Raw genomic sequence first — 20,103 nt, forward strand, 5'->3', positions numbered from 1 at the left:
ATATTAACAAGCCAATTTCCAGCCCTGCATGATGCTTTTCCAAGTTAATGAATTTCCAGAGGGGCAGCCGGTGTTAGTCATTTGCAGTAAAAAAAAGGGGGGGGGAGAACAAAGAGCCTTGTGGCACCTTGGAGACAAAGGGCTAATGACAGCAATTCTAACCATGTCTACTCAGAAGTAAGTCTCACAGTCAGAAGCTGCTGGGTTGACCTGTTGGATAGGCACCTTATGAACACAGGGGATTAGGTACCTTCAGGGATTTTGGGGGAAATAGACCATTGCAACTTTTGATACCATGTTCCCTGATCTGCAACTCATCAGGGAGGCCTAAGGGATCGGGGGGGGGGGGCAGTTTCCACTTCCGCAGACCTGATGCTGATGCCAGCCAGGACAGAAGAGCCCATCGTTGTGCCTGTTGCATGATTAAAAATGAACCAAAAACAAGCCCCTGTGTTGCAATAGCACAACAAAAGGACAGTGTCTCCAGAATGATGCTACTGTTTTGTAATAGTCTTCATCAGCAGATATTTTTCAACAGAATATATAAGTAAGATTCATGCTAAGGATCAGTGCCTTTTGAGGCTTCGTTTCCGTTGAAACTTTTGAAAAACTATTGAGAGACTTTACTTTTGAAACTTTTGTGACGTCTTCTGTTGATACTTTTGAAAGACTATTGTGAGACTGTCCTTAGACATCTGTTTTGAACACACAGCTTGACGGTCCTCGCTACCACTCTGTTATATTGTACGTAACAACTTTGATTGGCTTTCTCCTACAATTTGAATGATATCATTATTCTATTATATCTTTTCTACTAACTGTTAGCCTACGTGTTGTGTTTGTATTGTTGTGCATGATTAATAATAAATGTCAAGTTTAAATGTCAAGCAAACGTGCAAGTTAATGCAGAAAAGGGATGGTGCAGACTTTAAGGATGAATAGAGGTGAACAAGACATGAGACAGAAAACAGACTTCTTCTCCTCCCCCCCCCCTTCCTGCTCTGTGATAGGCAGGCATTTAACAGGCCTTGGGTTTTCCAATAGGGAAGAGCTGTAATGGTTAAAGCTTTTACTGTTGATATCTGTCTGCCATGAAGTTCTTAAAGGCAACATAAAACAGAAGCCAAACTCATATGCATGGTACCCAATTTTATATCTATCATCTATCTATATCTATCTATCTATCTATCTATCTATCTATCTATCTATCTATCTATCATCTATCTATCTATCTATCTATCTATCATCTATCTATCTATCTATCTATCTATCTATCTATCTATCATCTATCATGATGATGACAATGAGGAAGTTCTTCCAACATGGGATTTCCACCTCGTGTCTTTCAATTTTCTCTTCAGGCTCCACAGCAGCAAGACGACGAGGCCTGGATCAACAGGCCTTGGTGACGACAGAACTCACTGAACTATTGGCGCTGATTCTCTTCAACGACGATAAAAGAACCTTTCCCGCCCTTATTCAAGACACTAGGGACTAGCACCCTTGCCCTGGAAATGTTGCGTGTACAACTCTCCTTCTTCCTTCAAATAAAACATTTTGCTTATTCACATATAAACTCTTTATTTTGCCTTCCAAAGCATTTGAGGCATGCATTCCCACCATGTGTTGGACAGACCCAGCAACATTACAATGAAGGAGGGAAGGCCAGCAAGACCTGAAGCAAAAGACCTTAATTGATCCTTTGAGGGCTACATTTTGTCCCCCATTTCAAGTCACTGCAAATTCTACAGAGACGTATTTGCTTTGTGTTTTGCCCAACTTACTTTTGCCCTGCAGTCTTCAGCCCCTGGCTCCGCCCACCCTCAGAATGTGGCCCTCAGAATGCTGGCCACATAAAATCCACTCTGTGGGCTGAAAGGCATTATCCACCTTTACTGCCGAAAGCTAATACTGCTAATACATCCAAACCTGCCTTTCTTCCACATAAGGGACTGGGGCATTCAGGGTGAACCACGTAGGTGGAATCAATCTCCACAACCACAGCGTTGTGCAGTTCTGCTGAGACCAGATGGGGTGACAGATGAGGTCCTTGTGGTCCAGACCAGTGGTTGGAAAGACTATGGTAAACCTCTCCAGAGTCACGAAGGACTTGACAAATCTGCATATACCTCCACTGAAGGAAAGTCCACTATCTTCATTACTCTTAGACTTTTCAGCAGCCGTTACACCTGGAAAGTTATTGAGCTTTTTTTTTTTAGAAAACCACCGAAATTGTTGAGCTTCTTTTAGACAAACCCCAAAGTTGTTGTTGAGTTTTCTTTTACAACCCCCCCCCCAAAAAAAAAACCCAACACTTGATTTTTCGATTGACTTGCCTAAGATCCAGGACAAAGCACCTTTCAGGAATTCCCTCCCCCCACCCCCAACCTCCAACATCAGTTACACCAGTAATGTCCAGGAAAATCCTGATATATGGCAGCCCTTGTTACTATTGGAAAATATTTTATTCACAGTTACATATAGCAAATTTGATCAGTATTATAAACCATTCCTCTACATAGTCCTTCTACAGGCGCATTACATGGTTTGATTCCCTAAGGCTCAGAGAATCCTAGAGACATACGTCTTCATAATATGTACTTGACTAAAAAAATACACAGGCAGGCCATGGGTGGAGACAAACAGTTTGTAGGCAGTAGCATTCATTTATGTCTAGTACCGGTATTTCAGGGGCTGATGAGATTTCACACTTGACTCCCGAGACAAACTGAAATGATCAAGATGTACCTATTAATTCTGAAGCAGAAATTCAAATCTTTTTGCAAAATTCATTGGGGAGCAAAATTCCCCCCACTGCTAATGCAAAAGAACAGCTTTCATACATAATGGAGGTCTCTTTCTTAGCACCTGAAAGCTGTTGCATGCAGACCATTACTCAAAATGTGAGGCCATTATTCAATCTTGTGTATGGAAACAGAATCTCAAAACCCCCTTCTCCAATGTTGATAATTTGAATGGATGAGATTGACTCTCTCTGCAATTTTGCAAGGGCGTCCATTCCGCAACGTCCTGTTCTTTCACACCTTAATCTGCTTTGCAGTTTTACTTCCTGTTTGATCAGAGAGTCAAACCATATGTGATCTTAACTTCATAGTTCTGCCCTTGAGGGCAAGGGTTTCCTCCTTAAGAAATAGCTGGGAGGGGAGGACAGCAATCTAGATTAGCACTCTGGTGTGACACTACGTTCACAATTCAAAGTGTTGGTGTAGACCTTTAAAGCCCTAAACAGCCTCAGCCCAGTATACCTGAAGGAGCATCTCCACCCCCGTCGTTCTGCCCAGACACTGAGATCCAGCACTGAGGGCCTTCTGGCAATTCCCTCATTACGAGAAGCCAAGTTACAGAGAACCAGGCAGAGGGCCTTCTCGGTAGTGGCACCCGCCCCGTGGAACACCCTCCCATCAGATGTCAAAGAGATAAACAACTATCTGACATTTAGAAGACATCTGAAGGCAGCCCTGTTCAGGGAAGTTTTTAATGAATGGTGTTTTAATGTATTTTTAATCTTTGTTGGAAGCCATCCAGAGTGGCTGGGGAAACCCAGACAGATGGGCGGGATATAAATAAATTGTTGTTGTTGTTGTTGTTGCTGTTGTTGTTGTTGTTGTTCTTATTATTATTATTATTATCATTATCATCATCATCATCATCATCATCATCAATCTAGAGCAGCCTTCCTCAATCTTGGGTTGTTGGACTATGATTCCCATCATCCCTAGCTAGCAGGACAAGTGGTCAGGGATGATGGGAGTTTTAGTCCAAGAACACCCAACAGTCTGTATCTGGGTGAGGGACAGGGATAAAGGGAGTGGTTATGTTGCTGTATGATATTCTATTGCTCTAGATTGGAGCACAGGTGCCGACTATGCAGGGCCCTGGGTGCCTGGGCCCACGAAATATTTAAATGAAGGGGCTTCCGCCCACCCTCCAATTCCACTTGGTAGCGTGAGCATGCCATGGGGCGTGCATTTGTCATCTCGGCACACCCCCCCCCCCCCATGGCGTGCACACAGGGCAATCCAAATCAACATATAAGAAATACAAATATCCAAATTAGCACATAACATTTAAAAACAATTTGAAGCAAAACCCCCCATCCCAAATAAAACAATACCCACCTACCCAAGTATTTCAATACAATTCCTCGCATTGGTTCACCCAATGCAAATTGCGGGGAATTTGTAGGGAAGGGCTGTGCTTGAGGGCAGAATTATGCCATGTGCGTCACACGTGGTTTGGTTCTCAGTTCAATAAAAATGAAATGTGTTGTGGCTGTTGAGGTCTTGCAACTCACTGTAGACATGACTGCATGACCACCACCCCACTTCCAGTACTTGGAACTCACTAACTCACTTCCAGTACTTGGAACTCACTAACAGCCTGTGCTCTCTCTGATCATTCCTCCATACTTTCCCTGCAGGAGGGAAGGGCCATAGCTCAGGGGCAGAGCCTCTGACTTGCATGTATTCAATCCCCAGAATCTGCCTGGAACCCTGCAGAGCCTCTGCCAGCCAGTGTAAACCACGCTGGACTGGACGAGCCAATGGTCTGGCATGGTATAAGGCATGTTCCTTTGTTCCTAAGAGTCTCCTGGGAACTGAGCACTCGGATGTCACAGCTACTGATTTCCCTGCCCCATCTGTTGCATCACTGTCCGGGTTGTGCAAAGTGAGGAACAAACTGTTGTGTACTTCAGTCTTTGTTGCAACCGAGCTTTTGCTGTCTCCCTCCTTGTATTGATATAACTCACTGGAGAGGAGGCAGCCATTGAATACATCCCTGGCTAAGAACCAGCTTGTTCTGAAGGCATTTGGAACCTGCACATTGTGAGCCAAGGTATGTGCAGGACCTGTGGCCTGTAGTGGGCTTTATTTTCCTTTTTTTTAACTTGAAGGCGGGAGGAGAGAGCTGTTGTTGCCCCCTGTAATTCATTTCTCCTCCCCTGTGGCTCCTGATCAAGGAGGTGCCGAAGGCTTTTGCAGTCTTTCAGATACCTGAAAAACCTATTTTGCAACCACAGAGGGACCAGGAAGGGAGGAATCGATATGCTTAAAGTGAGCGACTCTCTTAAAAGCTCTTCTTTTTTAACTGCCTCTTTGTTGGCACTTGAACTCCATCGTGGGTTATTTCCCCAAAGGCCTGGCACACTGATAATTAATTATGTGGATCACAGATCCTGATCCTCATTACCTGCTTGTGGGCTTCCCTGAGGCATCTGATCAGCAACTGAGGGACACTGTGTGCTTGACTTGGAAACCCATTTCATCGGTCCAGTTCAGTTCCTCTTAGAGTCTCATTTTCCCAACTGGGTTGGACCAGATGACTTGCGGGGGTGCCAGTCACCTGTACAATTCTATGGTTGGATGTGTGGCACCACGCAGGATTGGATCCTCTTGCTTAACAGCTGCTAGAAAGGAGGCTCTGGTCCTGTGTAGCACCGCATCACAAGTGGGTTTGTTTTGGGGGGGGGAGCTGTTTATCAAGCAGCACCCACACCCCACAGAATTGGTGCCTCAACAATTGTTAAGCAGAGGCTTTGATCCTGTCGAGAAGGAAAGAGAGGTATCCTGAGAAGATGCAGTAGATTGTAGACTTTCCCAATCAGTTTTCCTGCCCTGTCTGCCTCTCCATCTTGCCTGGTGGCCTGTGCCCTGATAGTCACCCTGGGCATAGTTTTAACTTTGGAAAGGCAGCGTAGAAATAAAATGGTTGATTTGTTGATTGAATTTCACCAGAATCTACCTCTCTTTTCAATAATTTTCAAGTGAAATTCTGCCCCGCCCGGCCCTGCCCGCCCCCAGCCCCCGTTAATGTATACCCCCCATTGCTCAGCCTGGACACTGAGGTCCAGCTCCAAGGGCCTTCTGGGGGTTCCCTCACTGTGAGAAGTGAGGTTACAGGAAACCAGGCAGAGGGCCTCCTCGGTAGTGGCACCCACCCTGTGGAACGCCCTCCCATCAGATGTCAAGGAAATAAAGAACTAATCAGTCAGGTGGACAGCATGTAAAATTGTTGTTGTTGTTAAAAAACAGGAAATGGTCGCAAAACTGCACAAGGCATTTTTGTTTCTGTGCCAGCATTGAATGGCATCTGTGTCACCACAAACTTTTACTCAAGGACTCATTTTGGACCAGCTCCTCTGGCTTTTCAGACGATGGGGGAAGCTGCCGTCTTAGCCCACAAAGGGGAAGTTGTGGTCTCTTCTGAGCTCAGTGTTGTCGGTGGTTTCACAACTTCCAGAATGTGTGATGCTCCAGGCATGGGGTGAAGGAGGGCCTCGGGGGAGCAAGACACAGTCAAGCTTGGCAGCCCAAAGAGAAAATCACATCAAGAAGTTGTTGCAGACGCAGATCGTGATATTGGAAGCGTATAGAGAGCTCTGCTTGCATTGTGATTGCACATGAGAAGCCCAGGCATGATGAGTCCTCACAGGTGCTCAGCCTAGAGATTAAACCAGGTTATCACTGCCATCTCAAGAGTTATTCCTTAGGCCAGTTGTTAGAAGCTGCGGGACTGGAGAACACTCTTGTTTTCAGTTCCTGTTTGCTGGTTCCCGCAGGCACCTAGTTGACCATTGTGAGAGCAGAATGCTGGACTTGATGGACAATGGCAGGCTCATCCAGCAGGCTCATGTTCTTATATGTGAATGTTCTGGTATTCCTCATCCAACATACCTCATTGAATTCAGGAGGACTTACTTATAAGCAGTAATTCTAAGAAGCAATTAAAATTGTTTCAGCAGTTTGCTTCATTACAGGGTGTGTGCCTTGCATTGTAGAAGTGGGATTGAATGTAGGACTACAGTTCTCAGGCAAATTCTCCTAACACATTTTCCTACACCCCCCCCCCCAAAAAAAAAGTGTACGTCAGTCAAAATGGCATTAAAAAAAATGTGTTTATTAAGAGAAAATTGCACTAAAATGCTCGAAAATTGTCATTTTTTAAATTGCTGCAGAAATGTGGAGAACCAAATTTAAGACTGGAAAAATAAGAAACAAAAAATGCCAAATTTGGTATATCCTTCCATCCCTAGTCATGCCTAATTTGGAGCCATTCATTTCAATGGGTCTACTCTGAATAAAACTTAGTTGGATACAACTCTCAGTTGGCACACGTAAAATACAGTGGTACCTCGGTTTTCAAGCATCTTGGAAGTCAAACGTTAGGGTTTTCAAGCACCCAAAACCCGGAAGAAATTGCTTCTGTTTTCGAATGCGCCTCAGAAGTCAAACGGCTTCCGCTATTGATTGATTGATTGATTGATTGATTGATTCCAATGACTTTGCAGACTGCCCTTTGCGCCTCAGTTGTAGAACGTTTCAGAAGTTAAATGGTCTTCTGGAACAGATTACGTTGGACAACCAAGGTACCACTGTGATAGATAGATAGATAGATAGATAGATAGATAGATAGATAGATGATAGATAGATAGATAGATAGATAGATAGATAGATAGATGAGAAAAGCCTAAGAAAGAAATCAAATCCAATACCAGCCAATAAAGACTGAAGATGCTCAGTGATCACAGAATGCTGAATGTCTATTGTAGGGAGAGGGGAGCTGGAAGGAGAGGAATGGAATATCTTGAGAGAAGAAATGGCCAGCTGGCTGGAACACTGAACAAGGGCACACACTCCACACTACAACTATTCTTAGAGGTCCCACTCATTCCCACTGATAGCATATTTAAGGGCTCTGCACTAACTGGTACCACAGCAATATGGCGGCCCCTGACAGGTGTTAAGTCAGTATTTTTTAGCGTACTGCCAATAATCCAAGGTGTGAGATTTAGAGCGGGAAGAAAGACACTAAATATGGCCTGTTTCCTTTCTGCAGACATCATGAACTCCTCCTCAGCTGACCAGGTTGACACCACACCGGTAGAAGCCGCCATGCGCCACATCGCCATAGTAACCAACGTCATCATTCTGATCCTGGGCGTTAGCGGCAACGGGCTGGTGGTGTGGGCCGTAGCCAAGCGGGAGAAGCGCAAAACCTTCACCTCCACCTGCTACCTCAACCTGGCTGTGGCAGACCTCCTCTTCTCGGCCGGCCGTATCCCTGCCCTTGTGCAGGAGATCATGTACTCCAGCTGGCCCTTTGGCCTCGCCTTGTGCAAGCTCCACACTTTTGCCCGCTACCTCACGGTCTTCACCAGCGTCTTCGTCCTCACCGTCATCAGCGTACACCGCTGCCTGTTGATCGCGAGGCCCGTCTGGGCCCGCAACCACCAGGGCCCTCGCTTTCAAGTCCTGGCATGCGCTGGGGCATGGATGCTAGCTCTCGCCTTCAGCATCCCTTATCTGGTGGTGCGCCATGTTGAAATAAAAAATGGATTGCCCTACTGTGTCTATCGGGGAGATCTCAAGAGAGCCACAGACCTGCCCCTGAGGCTGAGCAGGTTCTTTGGAGCGTTCCTGGTGCCCTTCATCATCATCGCTGTGGCCTACTTGGTTTTGATTTGCAAGCTCCGAGGACGGCGCTGGGAGGGCTCCCACCGCACCTTCGCTTTGGTGGCCACCATCGTGGTGCTCTTCTTCGTCTGCTGGCTCCCCCACCACATCTTCGTACTTCTCAGCACCGTGTCAGTAGAAAAGCACATGTGGGGGATTGGGCTCAAGCTGTCGAATGCTCTGGCGTACCTCCACAGTTGTGTCAACCCCGTGCTGTATGGCTTCGTGGGGTATGTCCGAAACAGGGGCCTCCATCGGCGGGCTTCTTTCTTGGGGCTCTTCCGCAAAGCACTAACTGAAGAGGATGAGGTCTCCGCTGGGGCAGAAGCATCACGGAGCCTTAGTCAGAAGGTCTGAGAAGCAGTGAAATGTTGGGACATTCTCACAGGGAAGGCTTTGCCATGAAGTCCCCTGGCTACTTTACTTTCAGAAAAGATGGGAGGTTGCAGTGCCTGTAACAAGAGATCTGGTGATCAGGAGAGCTGACTTTGATTCTGTACCTGTGACTTCCTTGATACCCAGAGCTGGATCTAGGCTTTAAATGCGCTCTCCAGAAAGATGACTTCTGTGGGCTTATTGCCTCCACCTAAACACTGCCCATTTCCCTCTGCATCTGGACCTAATTTCAACCACTACCTAGAGCAGTAGGCAGACTAAGGCAGCTGCCTCCAGAAGCAGACTTTGGGTGTTATGAAAACACTGTTATTTAGTTTAATCATATTGTATTTTTCTGTCAGAGAGGGGTGAGATGGTTTTCGATTTTTTGCCTCTGGAGCCAAAACAACTTGACTAGCCTTGGAAACTTTGCACCTTGATTTAGAACTGAGGAGTGAGGAGCATCTGCCTTGGGCCACCAAGTGTCCTGGGTCTCCTCTGCTCCAGAAAATAATGGCAAAGATATTTGAAGATGACTATCATATTTCCACCCAGTCTCATCCAGGCTAAACATACCCAACTCCCTCAACCATTCCTCATAAGGCTTGGTTTCCAGACTCTTGATCATCTTGGTCACTCTCCTCTGAACACCTTCCAGCTTGTCAATGTCCATCTTAAATTGTGGTGCCCAGACCTGGTCACAGGACTCCAGGTATGGTCTGATCAAAGCAGAATAGAGTGGTGCTATTACTTCCCTTGAATTGGACACTATACTTGATGCAGCCTAGAAGAACATTAGCCTCTTTTCTTTTCTTTTTTGCTGATGCATCATGCTGTTGACTCACGTCAAGCTTGTGGTCTACTAAGACCCCTAGATCCTCTTCACATGTACTACTAGCAAGCCAGGTGACCCCATTTTATATTGGTGCAACTGATTATTTCTTTCTAAGTGTAGAACCTTACATTTGTACCTATTAAAATTTGTTTCATTACTTTTGGCCCAGTTCTCCAATCTGTTAAGGTCGTCTGGCATCCCAATTCTCTCTTCTGTAGCATTAGCTACTGCTTCCAGTTTGGTATCATCTGCAAATTGGTCATAGGGCTTCAGTAAATTTTGAAATTGGATTTGAATTAACTCTTGGCTTTAATAGGATGCATTTGATGTGAATTTAATTTTGGCTTGTTTTCTATTTTGATATTTGCTACATTCTGTTATATTGACTTCCATTCCGATCTGCTAATTGAATTGTTGTTTTCTGTTTTGCTGTCCTGTGCTATGGGCTTCCCTGGGAAAGCAAAAACGCAGGATATAAGCAGCGGATAAAATGGAAGAGAAAGGACGTTCTAGAAATTTCAGCTTAGTGTGAACACGTGCAAAATTGCCTTTGAAGAAGTTGTCTGTCCCCATCGCCGCCACCACCTGGTTTCATTATCCCTCGGCCATCTGTACTCAGGGAGGTGTGTGTTACAGCTTTCTATCCTCTAAAGGTCACTCTCCTATCCTTTCAGGACTACCTCATAAACAATACACAGTCTAGACAGTCTCTTTCCAAAGAACAGATATATTATATTATCCATCAACCTAATTTGTCCTCCTTTTTCTCTGTCTTTCTTAGAAGGTTCAATTATTGCACACATAAAGTTCCTACTCAACTACATTCTGTCTCATGAGGCCTTTCCATTCCTTTTGATAAGGCTTGATCCTGACCTGCATTTTCCTGCTGCCTAATCCCTGGGTCACTGCAGGGCCCATCATGGATGCAAGGATATATATTTGGAAATGACAGGGCAATGTGTTTAGCGAGAAATGCTTGCTCAAAGGCATTTCTGTTATCTCACCAAATCATCTGGGGCTGTATTCTGGAACTTTGGCTGGAGGTTGAGAGTAGATTTTTTTTTTTTTAAATCACAGAATTTTAGACTGGGAAGGGACCTTGGGTGGAGGAATCTACCCATTTCAGTTTCTCTCAGTTTCTCATTCCACCCCCCCCCCCCCAGTCTTAAATTAAGATCTTCACATTTCCACTTCATCTTGCAATTTTTTAAACACAAGAATGCCCCTGTCAAGGTGTCCAATATTCAGGGGTCATGTAGGGTTGCCATATTCCAAAAAGTAAAAACCAGGAAACCCCAAAAGTTGTTGAGTTGAGCTTTTTTTTTAGGAAACCCAAAAAGGTGTTCTACCTTTGAAATCTTGGTAATGACTGGGGAAACCCAGGTGTATGGACAGGGGTGGGCAGGACACTGCGCAGTCCAGATGCCCTTCCCTATACCCCAGACTTCCCTAATTCCTCCAGCCCCTTTTGTAAATGTCAGGGTAATCATAACACGTCCTCTGAAAATGCCAGCTCAGCAAACGCTCTAATCTCCTCATAATTGCTATTATGCAACCTCACCAGCTAGGTACAGAGTGCCTGCTTTCAGACCTGGGTTTATATTGCCACCTAGAGGCAAGAAGAAGCATCAAGGAGAAATCCCTTCTGCCAGTTCCGTGTCCTTCGTTCAGGTAGAAAAGTCTTTCTGTACAACCACATCGTGAAGTAGAATACACCATATAAACAGTGCAGGAAATCGTTCAAATGACTAGCTAATTAAGCAGTTGCAAAGGTCTGTTGATTAAAGGTATTCAAGATGTGCCCACAAGTTAGTAGTCTGCCAAATCTCTGCTGGAAGAGTCTTCCACAGCATTGTGGCCAGTGACACTAAACGCTCACCATCTAGTTAAAGCCAGCCAGGCCTTTGTGACATGGAGGAGGGGGGCAACACACACAAACCTTCCAACATTCCTCAAATCAACTTCATGAGTGTAACAGTGTCGATGGTGGGTAATTTACCATTCCTTCTGGTCAACGGTGTAGCCTTACTAATAAAAATGTGCGGAATTCGACTCTTGCAAATCTGGGATCATGACAAAATATCAAATTTCAGTTTTCGCAAATTAAACTGTGCAAGGCCCCTGAATCAGTTTGGGGCCCAGATCCAGGTTAGGCTGCCCTGGACCATGCCATGTCACATCGAGGCCACTCCGAAGCACTGGATCATGCCCTGAATGGACTTGTGGGAGCCAGGCATAGGACATACTGATATTTACTGCCCAATAGGAAAGCTTCTCAGCAGCTGTCTTCCTGTTCTGCTAGTGACAAAGAATTCTGTGTAACTCAAAACCTAGACCAATATAAGTTTCATTTCAAGGTCCCTTAGAACTCCTCTTATTTTCCAGCGTCTTTGTTCCAGGTTAGCAAAATCATTCCAAGTGAAGGAAATTGGCACTGCATAATGTAGAACTTCATAAATTTGATAGTGATTTCTACTCCCTGTGCCAGATGCTACCGTGTTTCCTTTGCCAAGGTAGCTCTGACACTTCGATCTCTTCCAGAGCCAATGCCCCACACTTCTTCATCATCAACTCTCTGGGCTCCAACGTTGCCCTTGGCAACTCAGGAGAGGAAGAGAGCTTAACCCGTGAAAAGGAAGGCCCCTACAGGACTCAGATACAAGCTGCTTACAGGTGGAAACTGCTTACAGGTGGCCTTGCAGGAGACGCAGCAGCTCTTCGGAACATTTGCACAAGCGTTGCCAGAAAAGACGCTTTCTCGCCTGGAATGCATCGCTTATAAACCGTAGGGACTGAGCTGTCCAAAGAACCTAAGAGCATCAAAGGGCTTCTGTTGCTGATCTCCCTGCAGTCAGAGGCTGGCGCGGGCGGGGCAAGGAATCCGCATCGCAAAGCCTGCGCCGCTTTGGGATGCTGGAATCAGCATAGTCAAGCGGGGCTGGGCTGCCAGAGCAACGTCAGAAGGACGCAACAGGGCAGCTGTGCGCCCCGCAAACCAACCCAATCGGACTGTTTGGAAGGGCGCATAACTACCCTGTTGCGTCCTTCTCGCACGACTCTCCCCGAGCGGAAGAAAGGTGCTTAATGGGGCTGCAGTAGCGGAGGAAAGGGCCGCACTGGGGCTGTAGGGCGTCCCAGCTGCCGCCTCCCTCCCAGCCACCCTCCTGCAGGACCAGAGCTGCCCAAAAAATGATAAATAGAAGAGGGGGAAAAGCATGGGCGTAGCCAGCATTTATGTTTGGGCGGGGGGCAGAACCTCAGTTATTTTTCTTGATTTACTTGATTGAGGGGCAGCCCCCCCCCCCCGAATCCAGTTCTGTTTGGTACACTGCCTTCCTTCGCTTGTCCTCCCCTTCGAGGAGGATTCAGTGCGGATCAGCCTATCAGAGGGACTTCCAGGAAGAGCCCCTGCCTCCGTGGTGCGCGGCGTGGAGAGGCGAGCTGAGCATCTCCCTGGCCGGGCGGTGCCTGTTCCTCTCGCCTTGCCTCAGCTACTGCGTTTTGCCCTTGTTGTGGCTGCCTCCCTCCTTCCTTCCTGCTAGCCGCCAGGCCCCAGCTCCGTGCCTCCTCCTCGTATCGTCGGAGGCTACAACAGGGGTAGGCAACCTAAGGCCCGTGGGCCGGGAATGCGACCCAATCGCCTTCTCAATCCGGCCCACGGACAGTCCGGGAATCAGTGTTTTTTACATGAGTAGAATGCGCCCTTTTATTTAAAATGCATTTCTTGGTTATTTGTGGGGCATAGGAATTCGTTCATTTCCCCCCCAAAAAATATAGTCCGGCCCACCACATGGTCTGAGGGACGGTGGACCGGCCCATGGCTGACCGGCCCGTGGGCATGTAGGGGGGGTCCTGCAGTAACCATCCCGTCAGGAGGTCTGTTCCATATGATATAGGAATTGGGCCTTTAGTATGGTGGCACCTACCCTGTGGAACTCCCTCCCACTACATATATAACAGACAGGCACCATCTCTGTTGTCTTTCCTGCATCTATTCCAAACTTCCTCTTCCAGGAAGCCTTTTAAGTGGAGACTTTTTATCCCAATCTGCATTGGCACTATTTTAACTTCTTAAGAAATATATATGGAACTATATTCAAAGAGTGCCAGTGTGTGTGTGTGTGTGTGTGTGTGTGTGTGTGTGTGTGTAACTGGTTTTTTTTTAAATATAGTTTATTTTACCCTTTTCTTGTTTCATGGTTATAACTGTTTCATTTGGTTTCTATAATATAGTTTCTATAAACTTTCGGGTTTGGTGGATGTGCATCAGTAAACAAGGGGAATTAAGACTAAGAGAGCTGAGTGGGAGGGTGGTCGTGTAATCTCACTGTATACAAGTTGTACAAGTGACAATAAAGTATTTCAATTTCAATTACAGTGGTACCTCGGGTTACATACACTTCAGGTTACATACGCTTCAGGTTACAGACTCCGCCAACCCAGAAATAGTACCTTGGGTTAAGAACTTCGCTACAGGATGAGAACAGAAATTGTGCTGTGGCGGTGCGGCAGCAGCAGGAGGCCCCATTAGCTAAAGTGGTGCTTCAGGTTAAGAACAGTTTCAGGTTAAGTACGGACCTCCGGAACGAATTAAGTACTTAACCCGAGGTACCACTGTATAATTGTATGTTTTATTGTTGTAACCCTCCCTGGGGCCCAAACGGTAAAGGATGGGTAAGGAACCTAATGAAACACAGAAATAATACATACTGCCAGACTCTGCCTGCTTAACACAGAGCTATACTGACAAAAATTGGAAGGAGGAGGGGAGACCACATGCGTTACACATCGTTAAACCGCATGTCACAAGGTGACAATAAATGCACACACTGCAGTTAGGAACTATCTCAAGCCCAATGCACTGAAAAACATAAGTTTTGATGAGAGTAATTGGGATAGGATGAAGAGAACACCGTGTTCATTGTCCCTTGGAATTTGACTCCGATCTTTTGCTCATTACAGCTGCTCGAAAAGATCTCAGATAGGAGGGTTGAAAAAGAGCTTTCAGAGTTACTGCCAGTCAGAGTAAATGACATGAAGCTACATCAGGGCTGAGGAAACATTGGCCCTCCATATGTTGCTGGACTATCAGTGGCTGCTGGCCAAGTTGACTATGTTCCACCTCCACTGTCAGAGACTGAATAGCAGGTCCTAGGCTGTCACTCTAACCACTACACTTCCGCTGCCTCCGAGGGTACCTGGTCCTTCCCTAAAACATGTGGTGATGGCAAAGGGCAGCTTTCCCCAGAATGCTTATGGGCTTTTTGTACAGAAAAAGGAGGCAAGGGTTCATTTGGAAACTCTGCTTGCAAATCAACAAGGCCAAATTGATTTTTCCAGGGGTGAGAAGGAGTAGCTACTTCAGGTCAACATGGTCACTGGTGGAAAACCAGGCAGCAAACCAAAGAGATCCACACAGTTTGTACACCAGGGTGTTCCAGGCCTACGCAGTAGCCTCAGGGCCCAGAGACCTCCTTTTGATCTGTCGGCTTTCGAACCCAGCGGCGCTGTGAATTCAAGCAGCTACGTGCTCCCACTGTTAATCTAAGCAAGGGCAGGTCCATCATTTCACATGAGCTCACCACCTCCTCAGCATGCCAGCATCTTCGCCAAGCCCTCGCAGGCAGCACTCAGAACGCCTGGCTTCCTTTTGTCATCGTCGTCGTTTTTCTGGGAACAATGGCTCGAGAGCGTTTGCTCCCTCTCAGTTGCAGAGACTATTATGCTCACATTGGCAATCATCTCCTGCCGCTTTTAGCCCTTCTGGAAGCTGAACGCAAATGATGCAGGCGATTGCTCATAGCTAACCCCCTCCTCATCCTCCTCGCCTCCCCGCATCCATGCACCTTTCAGATGGATTTGCAGGGAAATTAAGACTTGCAAAAGCAAAAGGATGGATGTTATCCACTGGGACCCAAGGGGTACTCTCCATTTCAGCAGCTAATGAAAGGAAGGCAAGAGAAAAACCGGGGGCTGTTTGTCTGAATGCTGAGTCTTGGCCTTCTGTTGTGGGTGCTTTCCTTGTGATTCCTGCATTGCACCTAGTCATACAGTTCTATTGTTCTGTGAGATGGTGCAGCGACTGCCTCTGAACAGTTTTGCCCAGAGTGACGAGGAATGCATGTCACCATTGTTTTGAAATCGGTGTGGCAAGTGTAAATGATTAAATCATTAGTGGTAAAGGTGAGTGTTAGAGCAACTGTTCAGCATGCAGAATGTCCCAGGTTCAGTCCCCAGTATCTCCAGGTACAGCTGGCAGGGACCCTAGTCAGTGGCGAAGCTGCATGCTCCGGAGAGCAGGCGGGGGCATAGCTGGCACGCATCCTGGGGGCGTGGCGTGTGTCCTGGGGGCATGGCACGCCGCACGCAGGGGCGTGGTTTGCATCCTGGGGGCGCCGCCAACAGGGCGGGATGCCTGGCGCGGGGGGGGGGTGTTTGGCGTGTATCCGGGGAGCAGCTGCAATGGTACCCCCCTCCCCGATGGTGCCGGGGGCAGTGCACTCACCCCACCTCCCCGTTCCTCCACCAGTGACCCTGGTCTGAAACCCTGGAATGCCCCTGCCAGTATCTGTACCAGTGTAAGGTAAAGGTAAAGGGACCCCTGACCATTAGGTCCAGTCATGACCGACTCTGGGGTTGCAGTGCTCATCTCAGTTTATTGGCCGAGGGAGCCGGCATACAGCTTCCAGGTCATGTGGCCAGCATGACTAAGCCACTTCTGGCAAACCATAGCAGCGCACGGAAACGCCGTTTACCTTCCCACTGGAGTGGCACCTATTTATCTACTTGCATTTTGACGTGCTTTCGAACTGCTAGGTTGGCAGGAGCAGGGACTGAGCAACGGGAGCTCACCCCATTGCGGGGATTTGAACCACCAACCTTCTGATTGGCAAGTCCTAGGCTCTGTGGTTTAGACAGTACTAAAGCAGATGTGTCAATGGTCTGAGTCAGTATAAGGCAACTTATTTTGCCCCTCTGTGAAGCAGACAGGGTAGAGCCTCCAGCCATAAGCAATGGGCCAGAGGGTCTGCAAACAAGTGTGCAAACAAGGAAGGTTTGTTATTTAAGCGTGCCTATTTTCATCTGTGAGTTGCTGGGGGTTGGGATGCGAGAGCTACAGGAAACCAAAATAAATTGCAATGGTCTCGTCTCATGGTGTGCCGTTTCAACAGCTGGAGAGAACGAAGGCGCTGATGAGATGGTGAGATGGATAGGCACCAAGCTGTGTCCCAAAATGCTGCTGCTGGCAGAAAGAAGATGCGCCACTTTCAGGGTCCACAGGAGAAGAGATGCGACAAAACCATCATTCAGTACCAAGGAATCTCTTCCAGCTGTGCAGGCATGCAGCCACATCCCTCATCCCCAGCAAACTTCCACAGCCTTCATTTTTTAAAAGAAAAAATTATTTATGATTTTCATTTTCATACAATTCAATCATTTTACAATCTTTTTAACATTTCAAAACTTGACTTCCTTCCCCCTCTTTCTGCGGATCCTTAAATTTATTTTTACATATTTTCTACATATCCAAATTAACTTAATATGCCCATTTATTCATCTGCTTTCGAGATATACGCTTATGAAAATGCAGGTTATTACAATAATCCTGCCAATGTTCTAATCTGTTTACGGTTTGTTTGTAAATATTCAATAAACCATTTCCATTCTTTTATAAAAAGTTTGTTGTCTTGATTTCTCATTTTTCCGGTAAGTTTTGCCATTTCTACATATCCCATAAGTTTTTGTATCCATTCTTCTTTTGCTGGGACTTCTTCTTTACATTTTTGGGCAAGTAACATTCTTGCTGCTGTAGTCGCATACATGAATAAATTTCTATACAGTTTGGGTAGTTATGTCCCTATAATTCCCAAAAGGAAAGCTTCTGGGTTTTTTTTGTTGTTTTTTTTACAAACATTATTTTAAACCTCTTTTTCCATTTGTTACATATCATTTCCCAGCCTTCAAAATGGGGCAGAAGTGTTGGTTGATGGATATCAACATAAATTTGGCAGTTCCGTTATTATTTTCTTATTGCATTTCTTGGTCGCTTCTTACACAGCAAGGTTTCCAATCGACGTACAGCATATTTAAAAGCAGGAAAAATCAACAGGAGCAAAAATACACTGTAATGTGAACACCCTTACACAAAACATATTTACATTTAAAAAATAACAACAACAACAACAACAACAACAACACAAAGCAGTCACCAGCACCATCCAATAAGAGCAGCAGAAAGGTTTGGCAGCAAAACTAATAAGAAACAACTTCATCATAATCCAAAAGCTGGGTGGGGAGGGCAGTGTTTACCTGGCACCGAAAAGATGTCAAGGAAGGCACCAGGCAGACCTGACTGGGGAGAGTGTTTCACAAATCCGCTCAACTTCCCAGTGGGGAGGAGTTGCGATAGACCACGTGGCCACCCACTCCCCTCCGGGGCAGGTATCCCCCGGAGGTTCCCAGCCACATCATTCACCTGCCAGCCAATCCGCTGGCTGGGGGACGCGTGGCTGTGCCCCATTTAAACTGAGACGCGAGCCGGAGAGCTTCCTCTTGGCTCACTTCCTCAATCTCCCTCCCTATTTTCAGGTTTTGAATTTGGCCTTCCTGTGGACCTCGGCTGGTCGCCATTGAAGGGCCTGGTAGGAATTTTTCCGCTTGGCAAATTGGCATGTGGCATTTGGTTTTTGCCTACCTCGTAGCAATCATCACAACTGTGTAAGGTTTGGTGGTTAGGCATTGTTTGATCTTATGATGGGGGAAGGGAGGTGTGGCCATCACCTGCCCCTCCAAGCTTAAGGGTATTCCGTTAAAGGAATCCGGGTGTGTGGATCTTGTCTGAAATCTGGGGCTGGGCTAGGGCCATGCCATGACCCCTTCGGGAACCCAGGGGGAGCTCAAGTTGGTTTGCATCAACAAGGCTCCCCCTACCAGTGGTTGACCCTTACTGGACTCCCTGCATGATGGGCAGGAGTCAGATATAGTCAGGTCAATTCCAGTGCCTAAGCCAATACCACTCACATTCTGTAACCAATAAAGTTGTGGCCTAAATTTGCCCAATAACATTAACCTAATATCTGTGTCCTTGTGTCTTATTCATCAACGAGGGGGTGGTCTCGGGGTCTCAACACGCAAACGGAGAGCCACAATGAAAAAGACCCTCTGTTTATTTTTGTTCTTGTTTTCTCTTGCCCTCTTTTGCCACTCAACAGTTTGCCGGTTATTTGCAATCACACAGAAGAATAGGAAGCTCCCTTATATTGGGTTATATCATTGGTTCATTTAGCTCCCTGCTGACAGAGAAAGCACTTGTTAGCTCAGTTGGTTAGAGTGTGGTGCTGATAATGCCAAGGTTTGATCCCAATATGGGCCATCTGCATATTCCTGCATTTCAGGGGGTTGGACTAGATGACCCTTGAGGTCCCTTCCAACTATGATTCTATGACAGGCAATCAAAATGTGGTATCTGAGTGAGTATGGGTTTCTCATTTTTCCAGTCTTTAAGTTCAAGTCCTCCACATTTCCATATCAGTTTGTGAATTTTTTAAAAAGTACTTATGAAAATGCAGTTTTGTCGATATGTGCGTTTATATGCACACTGTGATGTTTTTTATTTTAAAAAACCTTGTGAAAATTCATCAGCATTTTAGTGTGAATTTCTTCTAAAATGCACTTTTATACCCCCCACCAAAAAAAATAATTTCTTCATGTTGTTTTCACTGGCATGTGCTATCTATATTTGCTTTAACCTAGTACATGTGTTTTGGGGTAAATTACTTGACTGGAGCCTTGCGTTGCAAAATTTGGAGGCATGTGAATTTCAAAGGATGGCTGTGTTTTGGTTCTTTCAGAAAGTGCAAATTAGGGAGGCTTGCTTAGAAATGCAAACTGAATCGAACTTCTCCCCCACCCCTATGTGGGCACTTGCCTCCAAAGTCCTACCCTGACACCCTCACTCCAGAGAAAACATGTCTGCGTGCCTCTGAGGCCTCCTCTCTACACTGATGGCCCTGATTGTGGTGGCAGATGTTTCAGAAAGATGGCAGAGAAGGAGACAGCCGGTGATGAGCGTGATAAGAAAGACAGTTGGGGACTTGGTGCATTTTGCACGGAGGGGAGAGCAAAAGAGAAGTGGGCTGCCGAAGAAGACTTCAGAAAGCTGGAGAGAACAGCCAACAGTTCAGTAACAAAGACCACCCAATGTCTAAGGTACGAGATCCAAGGTTATGGGAAGGGAGGGAAAGGCCAATGGGAGGTGTCTCAGTACTCCAAATGTGGATGCATAACAGAGGGTAGTAGCTGGATCTAAGCCCAAGCCTGGTTTCCCAGGCCAGATTTAACATAAGAATCTAGTAAATGGGTCAGATAGTCCAGCAATTTGTCACAAGAACAAACCAGATGCCCATGGGAAGCCGGGAT

The 20,103-nt window shown here is 46.3% G+C and overlaps 1 protein-coding gene across 1 annotated transcript; it reads left to right on the plus strand.

Moving 5' to 3' along the window:
• Positions 1-7,865: 7,865 nt before the first annotated feature.
• LOC114603479 (chemerin-like receptor 1) lies at positions 7,866-9,838 on the plus strand. The gene has a single exon (XM_028742510.2). It carries the CDS (start codon positions 7,914-7,916, stop codon positions 8,829-8,831), a length of 918 nt encoding a protein of 305 aa, XP_028598343.2. The 5' UTR covers positions 7,866-7,913; the 3' UTR covers positions 8,832-9,838.
• The last annotated feature ends 10,265 nt before the right edge of the window (positions 9,839-20,103 follow it).

Source organism: Podarcis muralis, chromosome 7, assembly GCF_964188315.1.
Source record: "Podarcis muralis chromosome 7, rPodMur119.hap1.1, whole genome shotgun sequence".
Taxonomy (NCBI): domain Eukaryota; kingdom Metazoa; phylum Chordata; class Lepidosauria; order Squamata; family Lacertidae; genus Podarcis; species Podarcis muralis.